General features: G+C 36.0%; 1 protein-coding gene across 3 annotated transcripts; it reads right to left on the bottom strand.

The window, feature by feature from the left end:
• Positions 1-41: 41 nt before the first annotated feature.
• Positions 42-7,149, bottom strand: LOC140966928 (probable starch synthase 4, chloroplastic/amyloplastic). Of its 3 annotated transcripts, none has more exons than XM_073427240.1 (18): positions 6,920-7,149; positions 6,055-6,102; positions 5,939-5,972; positions 5,787-5,865; positions 5,565-5,690; positions 4,993-5,197; positions 4,425-4,559; positions 3,546-3,650; positions 3,315-3,413; positions 2,497-2,626; positions 2,034-2,084; positions 1,814-1,924; positions 1,564-1,673; positions 1,221-1,389; positions 987-1,073; positions 795-866; positions 596-709; positions 42-157 (listed from the first exon to the last, which is right to left on the bottom strand). In XM_073427240.1, the coding sequence occupies exons 1-18, from the start codon at positions 7,021-7,023 to the stop codon at positions 89-91; spliced, it is 1,848 nt and encodes a 615-aa protein (XP_073283341.1). In that variant the 5' UTR covers positions 7,024-7,149; the 3' UTR covers positions 42-88. The 3 variants fall into 3 exon arrangements, with proteins under 3 accessions (XP_073283341.1, XP_073283342.1, XP_073283340.1); XM_073427239.1 differs by lacking the exon at positions 42-157 and adding an exon at positions 256-507; XM_073427241.1 differs by lacking the exons at positions 42-157; positions 6,055-6,102 and adding an exon at positions 254-507.
• Between the last annotated feature and the right edge of the window lie 1,699 nt (positions 7,150-8,848).

The raw sequence follows: 8,848 nt of genomic DNA, 5'->3' as shown, positions 1-8,848 counted from the left end.
GTGATAGCTTCTTCATTGAAATTCCCATTTGAATTGAGCATAACCAACAGGTTAAATAAGAACTTGATTCGTGATTGAGGTTAGAGCGTTAAAAGAGTATGATCGCATAGCAAAGAGCTCGTAATATCTGTCTCTCAGTGATTATAGCTTGATCTGACTGCAAAGAGTAGGCACGTAGATCAATCTCGTTAAATCATACCAAACTACTATTTTGGTGCACATTGACAAAAGTGCCTTCCTTCTTAATACAATCATGCAATGGCATAGATATTAATCCATCACTTGAGATTTCGTTTCAAGATTCATATGCTTATTCGCGTGATTAAAAGATCTAGACACCTCTAAAATTGGACATAAAACAAATAGTCTTAAGGTGTTTTCATTTTTCTCACGTGGAACCTTTCAAGTTACTTTATTATATTACTTAATTTCATGTGACAGTTTATGACCAGTAAAGTCTTCAAACACAAAGTCAAGAATTGTCCAGAGTTCAAGGTGATTTGTCTTCTGAAGCAAATACATAAACAGAGAAATGAGTAAAATGGATACTTTATTTTCTATTTCTAAATAAATGCAGGATCCATGCAACACTTACAGGCACTTGAAGCAGATGATCGTCATAAGATTGGCATAACATGATGTCAGATCCTGAAATTATCAGATGTAGTAATCCCTCATCATATTTATCAATGAATTTAACATTTTCATCCTGCAACAAGAGTTGGAAATGTATTTACCAGGCAATAAGAAGAAAAAGTGAATAATATTATGATCCCAAAAATCCAAGAATCTACCAGCATTTCTTCCTGAAAAAGTTGTAGAGCCCTGCTCAAGACTGGAATTTCGCCAGATCTCATGAAAATGAACTGTGGAGATGCATTAAAGAATTGGATACCGCAACATGAGAGAAAGTCGAAGGACATTGAAAGAGAGAAGACTCGTAATCCACTACTTCATTAAGCTCATTACTGTATTATAGTTATGACCTGAATTCCCCTCCTGGAAGCTATCCAAACAAGTGTCTTTAACTTATCAAGGTCAAAATCTGAAATATCTGAATAAATGCATCCAACCTGAAGAATCACACAGTTCAAATCGTATAAGATCACTATCACAAGTATAAAACAGACAAAAAAGAACAATTACATATAATAATTAGCAGTTCTCTCTCCGTGCCATAGTTGGAAGCAAGTGGCAGACTGGCTTTTATCGAGACTCACAAGAATTTCAGATGTTGCCTCAGGTAAATCTAGGCGCCGCTGCAATGTGACTTTACACACATATTTTCCTTGCATATTATCTGCATTATAGCTTTGCGGTAGAAAATTGTCCTTTGAAGGATCCCACGTTGATTTTTCAAATCCAATTGGAGCAATCACCAATTTTTGCCTACAATCAGACTCAAAATGAGACTACGCAGACAATATATTGAAGCAAGTAAGAATTAACAACCAATTGTGAAGGAAGTCCAGCTGATGTGCGAAAAGGATCAACATAGAGTGCAAACACAATATTATGCTAAACAACTTTAACTTTTAGAATTTCCAAGAAAGCAATTCATACTTGTGAGCAGCTAACGTGGGCTCCATCCCATATCCAAATGCATCGATAACCTGACCTTTCGCTTGAATGGATGACATTATTATAACTTTATTAGAGTAAACAATTCCACCCTGCACCCGTGAAAAAAACTACTTTCATACAAATATCATGGATGAGGTACATCTCAAGATAAGAAACAAAAGAACATTGTCAACGTTTTTTTTTTTTGTTTTCTTAATATTTAATGCTTGAGCGAATTCGGAACGAATACCTTCAAAATGTTGACAAGATGAGCCTTATTATTATCTTGCAGCCGATCAGGGCGATGCAATGTAGAAGGATCGAGCCCACACAAAGCTAGTTTTTCAGGTTGTTCGAGACACTAAGGACACACAAAATATTTATCAAGATGCTCACATTATTACAGGGAATGAGAAAAACAGTAAAAATATAAGGTTACAGTTTCCAAAGCATAAAAATAAGGAGCTAACCTGGGAATCGAAACTCTGGCAAGTTAACAATACCCTTGTGCCTGCAAGGCCCTGCATATCAACATTTAGAGTGAATCTATATTTATGTCATTCGGCATATCCAGATAATTAACTGCCAGAATCAGCATATTCAATAATAAAAAAAGACATAATAGATCATAGGTGGGTTGAACTACGTTAGACCAAAGCTTGTTGGATTTGAAAGGCTAAACCTCCAATTTTGTTGTTATAACTGGAAGGTGGCATAATTCTCAAGATGACAAGATGTGAAACATGGTCACGATGAATGGTGTTTCTAGGATAGCATATATACAACGCCACGAAGAAAGGTATGAGATTAGATGCCAGGTGGTACCAAAAGGTAAGAGAGAAGACATAGATGGAGCTCAACAGAGTGAGTGCTAAGCTAAAAGCTTTCAGATGCTCAAGCATATCACAGACTCGAGATCACTCAGAATCACACCTGGTTAACATGAACATCCCAGAAAAGCGGCCCAACAATGGATGTTTGCCAATTGTGTATATGAAGCACATCAGGCTGTTTTCCTGATTTAATTAGATAATCCAGTGAAGCTCGAGAGAAATATGCAAATCTGATAACCAAAAACAATCACAGGGTGAAAAAACATTCTGGAAAAAACAGGGAGTACAAACTAGATGAATAAATCTTCTGCCATAGGCAAAAAATGCATGCTGAAAATAATTCCTGAAAGAATGTAAAGTGAAAAAACAGCATATCAAATAAATTTTATTTGGTTTCTTAAATTGTTTTGAAAGCAGTGTCTTCTTCGTCTGGGAATGAGAGTTTGAGGTTGGTTTTGCATGGTGAAATGGGTTGGACGTGGGGTTATGGGAGGGAGAAGGGGAATAACTCACGTCCCCTTTTATTTATCCTTTTTCCTTTTTTTAAAACAACAGGTAATTAGAACCAATTAGGTGGAAAATACATACCATAAGTTCACTTAATTATTTGAATTAATTAGAGAATTCGGTAAATATACAATTAGTTTTTTGAGGTCTTACAGTAGGAGCAAATCTTTTGCATATTAAAAGTCAATTTGAATCCAATAACGAAATTAAAATAAGTTCCAGCAGAAATTATGAACAGAAAAACCTTGTAGCTGGGTACTGTGCTGAACAAAATCTCTCTAATGTTATTAAAACAGAAAAAGTGTGCCCACAAATGAAAATTAAACAAATAAAACACAAGCTAAGGATTTAAACCAAATATTTGATAAACACTGCAAGATCAATAAATGAAAATAATTGATAGACTCAAACCTTTCAAAGTCATTTGGGTAACCGTATATCCTCTCATGGCTAAATAGAGATGAATAATAGACAGGTTGTATAAAGGTAACTCCAATACCATAGACAACCCTGTACAGCAAGCATGCAAAGGAAATTCATTTTAAAATGCAAAAAAAAAAAGTGTTTTATATATGTGTGTGTATGTATATAATAAGTATGTGCTTGTGCGCATGAGTGCAAAGAGTAAAAGTTATAACTCACCCAGTCCAGATCCTGTTTCCATGCAATTGACCGTTATAATATGAGTAAAACTCCGCTTGAATTTCTCGTAATCCTTGAACTTCATCAAGTCGTATGCAAGCATACCTATTCCAGAGTTTAATATGACTCCTCATGAACCAGTGAGAAAAATTGACGGTGATCTTTAATTCATGAACCAATAAGCGATGCGTACAAGAACATGTATCTCAAAACAGAAGCTGAAGAAATCTAATGCAGGCGAAGTAGAGCAGGCAATTGTGAAAATATTTAATTTTTTAAATAAACAACATGTCATCATGGACTTATCGACACCTGATTAATAGCATGCTGTTTCTTTCTGAGAATGCTAAGGAAACCACAAAAAAATGATCGAACATGCAAATTATGAATGAAGATTATTTTGGTGAAAAATCAAAACCTTATGTACTGCCAAGATGCAATACATAACACATAATACATCCAAGAACTCCTGTATAGTATGAGGCTCAAACTTGAACTTTCGCTTGTTTTTAGACTAGTAAACAGGATTTCAATTGTGACATTAAAAAGTCACAATTATGATTATTTAAATGTCAATTGTAATTGAATGTCTTAAACCATAAATTAAATCTTTAATAAGTTAATTTGTTTTCATGGAGCTGCTTTGATGAATCATCATAGCTGTATTAATAACTATTAAATTGCAGTAATCTTTTCCAGGGCAGTCGAATACAAATATAAAATTGCTGACCAAAGGAGTTCATAACAGTTCAAAATACAGTGATGGCAGCCTATGGAGGGCTGAGGAGTGCCAGCAACATGACAAGGTTTTAGGTTCTGCATGCCAACTATACAATGATGTGGGAAAAAACCATAGTGAAACATAAAGTTCATGATTACTTGGGCAAAATAACCTCGACAATATTTCCCCGTCTCTGAAGAGAACGTGATAACCCTGTTATATATGATGCCAAAGATCCGACAGAAACCACTGGTGACATTTCTGTACAGATGTGGATTATGTGAAATCCATCCCTGAACCATAAAAACCACCAGTTTAGCTCCAAGGAACAAGTTAAGCCGTAATCCTGAATGTAAATTTCGTGAAATTCAGGAATAAAAAGAAAGAAAATCTGAGGAAATAAGTGTCAGATATCAGCAACTCTTGCGACCCCATAATTATGTTGCCGACTCCCACGAACAAGTTTGCTTGTCTCATGTGTCATAATTTGCCTGCTACTTTGAAATTCATAATTATTTATTTGACAAAAAAAAGACTTGTTTTCAGATGTTTAATGCAACAAACATTGGGGTTAGCATCCAGAAAATAGATGCAAAAGCAAAGAAAATATTTTCAGTCCAACCTCAAACATTGTGAATTATAAAATGATTACAGCTCTTTTTCTGAACAACGCGCGAAATGCATATGAAACATCAAGCAGTAGTAGTGGGCATGGAGAAAACATACGTTTTGCTCTTCTGTGAAAAATGACGCAGCTCTGCCAGAAGTTCAGTATCAGTCATGCTCAAAATGTCGTATAAATCATCAACCAAACTACCCCTTGAATACATGACTAGCCTTCTTAAATCCAACGCCTCCTTACTGCCAATCATGCCAGTGAGAACCAATGAATCTATTCTTAGAAGCAACTCCGAGCTGGTGGAAAAATTATCTGTAATTTGCCAATAGAAAAAATAATCAATTAGATTCATCAACCCTTTTTGAGTGAGTTTAAATTAGTCATTAAACCTCTTCATTCAAATCAGTTTATCAACCTAATTTTAATGGCCTCCAATTTAAGACATGATGCTTCAACGGACAAAATAGAGCAAAAAAAAAACAAGATTTTCAAGATGATAGAAACAACAATAATCAATTCCCCATTTTTAACATAATGTGCGCAAACTTTCGGATTCCTCTTCCATCAAATTCACAGAAGAAAATAACAGTGTAATGAAGGCAGCTTGATTATAATACTCTGTACGGGACAACAAATAAATGGAGCTAGTACAGAAAAATCAAATAAAAACAGCCGCAACCTCTTCTGATGTTTGTCTCCTTCACCTCCAGTTGTTCTAGTCTATCAAGTAATGAGTTCCGCTCATTGCTCACCCTTTCGAGCTCCTCCATTGCTAGTAGGCGCTGTTTGTTTAAGTACAGAATATCTGAATAATAATCATACAGGGCACAAAATCACCAATCAAGACATACCCCACAAAGACGCACAGAAAAAACAGTAATCGGAAGTAGGTCATACTGACTTTGCTGGGCTTCATTGAATAGTTTCCAAATGTCTTTAGGTTTCTCTTCTTTTTCACTACTGATGGCCTTCAATTGGTTCTAAAAAATTAAAAGAACAGAATGAGCACTAAAATTAGTACATGACGTGTATGATCAAAGGAAAAAATGATACCTGATGCACATCCGCATCAGCTTGACTTCCCAACCTAGATTGAAATAGTGAATATGTTGTGAGTTATTCACGCGGAATGAAAGATGAATGCAATTTAAAACAAATGAAATGCTTACTCCACTGATATGGGAGCTCTAGATAAGCCATTCCTCTCTCCAAAATCCCTAAAATTGAAGGTTTCAATGCAAAACCAAACCGATTACTTCCATGAATTGGTAATACGATTGAAATTGATGCTATATTTAACAGTCAAACAATGCACCGTAAAACCTGATCTATTCAACATCAGACAACATACTATATTTTAAAACAAAGCCGTGCAAATGATCTTGTTTCTACACTCATGAAATTTGTATGTGCTACTAAAAAGAGCGAATTCTATCTGATGTCAGTGCAGCATCAGCCTCCTGTATGATTAGTATCTTGAAAGATACATCAGAGTCATGTCAGTGCTACTGAATTTACCCAGCCTAAATTGATATACAATTAACTATTTGTGGTTCAGAAAATCTTTGGTATAACATGAAAACCAGTTTTTCCTGCAAGAAGTTGTCCGAAACTTAAAGCTCATGGGCGATGACTAACAATAAAAACTTTTACCCGATCAAGTTGGTCGAGTATCCGGCAGACGATTCAAAGAAATATAAAGCGATTAATCAGTACAGGACGACAAAGATCCAATTAACGAGATATAATGCGATCATATCTCGACAAAACTTCGCATTTATGATGTCTGCTCCATTAACATGATAAGAACTCCAGGCTAGCAATAGTGTAAAATGCCGCACTTCCATAATTTCAGTCCAATTAAACAGATAGTCTAGATTGTTCGAGCAAAAAAAAAAATGAAATTGAGGGAATTTTAAGCGATGGGATTAACTTAACGACTACGATCGAATATTAAACCTGCATAAATTCAAAGGAATAAACTGTACAGTGAGGAAGAAGGAAATTGCAATAGAGGTAAAAGAGTTGCAGTACCTTGAGCAATGAAGGAGGTGAGTTCCTTTGGATTTTTTGTTTGTGCTACTGTAATTGGGCAAAACGTAAAACCTTGGGACAGAAGAAGGCGTAAGGACCTCCATTTTTCCGCCTTCAGAACGCAGCCGCGGCGGAGGGGAAGAGTTGCATACTTTGCTGGTGGTACTCGCAGCGGTTGCTCTCTCTAGACACGTTCGATTACTTTTCACAGACCGGGATAGAAAAGTACGGTCGAATCGGATTTATTAATTTTTTAAATTTTAATTTTCTCATTCACTTTCTGAATTTATTTATTCAGAAACATTCATCATTTTAATTAATTAAAATTTAGAATTTTCTGGTCCATCAGAAACCAAATTTAAAGATTTAGCGTTGGAAACTATTAATTTATTTAAATTTTAAGATTTTTTGTTTTTTAGAACTTGAAAGTCTTAAAATAATTAAAATTACGCCTACTTTTTAGGACATTGATTTTACCACTGAAAAATAACAAGATAGTGTAATAATTGTATATATATTATTTAATTTATATCATTGATGTAAATTTACATGTTTAATTATATCAGTAGATGTTCTCTTTTCTATTACAAAATTTGTAATTTTTCAATGGCAAGACACCCAGTGTTCGGACATGTAAAAACCTCTTCCCAGATATTTTTTTTAAAAGAACAAAAATAACTAAGGTAGGCAAGGAACAGGACTCCAACTCTAGCCTGATGGACTGTGGTAATAAAAAACTGATATAGATTATACTTTCGACCATTACATTTTTTTGGTGACAAACTCCGGAGTTCGCATATATCAGAGTATTTGAATCTCGAGTTTCCCCGCCAAGCGCAACCGTTTTCCTCTTCTTATAGCTGTTCATTGTGGTCTTTTTGACCAATTTTTACACCGATGACTTAACAACGAAACATGCAAGTTCAGAAAATTTGTTTTTTTACCAAAACCGATGTTTTTATATACAAAGCTGGTTCACAAAAAAGCTACGTACATGCATCTAGCTAGGTACATATATTTGTTCGAGTGTTTCAGAAAAAGGCAGTCGATTTCTCGTATCAGTTGAGCATCCGTCTCACAAAAACGCAAGCCCGTATGTAAAATACAGTATGAAACATTTGAGGATCAAATCACTCAAATATCCCAGAGGCCTCAATTCAAATGTACATGCAATAAAATTAGCCAACTGTGGTCATAATACTCACATGATGGTCTGAAACCGGCAATAAAAAAACTGCATTACGATCATTCACCCGATTTAGCATGGAATTTTGTCACATCAACGACTATTCCCATCTCGAAACGTCTGTTCCATGGTCATGACGGCAAACCGAAACCAGTGTCCGGCCTCTAGAGGCCGAGTGATAACATATCTTAGTGACCAAAAGCTACGGGCGGACTTTCAGCTATGCGCACGCTTGGGTTTTGAGGTTAAGAAATTCATTATATTTTCCAATTTTGGCCCATTAAGCTTTCTGAATGTCTGGTGCAGTCGTGCAGAGTAAGAGTTACTTTGGCTAAAGATTTCTTTCTCCAGAAGCCACAATTTTATGTATCAATATTAAATGATAATTAGCAGAGCAACCCTAAATGGGTATTTAGATAGCTCTTCGAATACGAGGAGTGTACCGAATAATATTAGTGATTGTAATTACTATCATTGATACACCCGGAATGGAGATGGGTCCGGCCCACTCTCGGTAGCCCAAAAAGAAAGAGCCCACAAATATATTCGGAAAGCCTCGGAAGGTCAGCTTCGTGACAGAGCCCATCAGGAGGTCACCTCATTCACATGAAGATGGTGGGAGGTCATCCAGACCGACATCCCGTATTCACAATCTCGTCGATCAGTGAGATGGCCGACATCCACCGCCGACCTCCCATGCCGACCTCCAAGAGCGAAGCCGAGCCGACCTCCCAGAGGGTGCT

The sequence above is a fragment of the Primulina huaijiensis genome, unplaced genomic scaffold (genome assembly GCF_012295235.1).
Source record: "Primulina huaijiensis isolate GDHJ02 unplaced genomic scaffold, ASM1229523v2 scaffold208274, whole genome shotgun sequence".
NCBI classification, from domain to species: Eukaryota; Viridiplantae; Streptophyta; class Magnoliopsida; order Lamiales; family Gesneriaceae; genus Primulina; species Primulina huaijiensis.
Note: the sequence above shows the minus strand (reverse complement) of the source record. Positions and strands in the feature narration are given on the sequence as shown.

Bases quoted from the DNA above. Each gene is read 5' to 3' on its own strand.
- LOC140966928 (XM_073427239.1), bottom strand. From the start codon at position 7,023: ATGGAGGTCCTTACGCCTTCTTCTGTCCCAAGGTTTTACGTTTTGCCC. The intron at 6,103-6,919 runs GTACTGCAACTC...CTTCAATTTTAG, and splicing joins CACCTCCTTCATTGCTCAAG to GGATTTTGGAGAGAGGAATG. The intron at 3,651-4,424 runs GTAATCATGAAC...ACTCTGGAATAG, and splicing joins GTCGAGGTTATTTTGCCCAA to GTATGCTTGCATACGACTTG.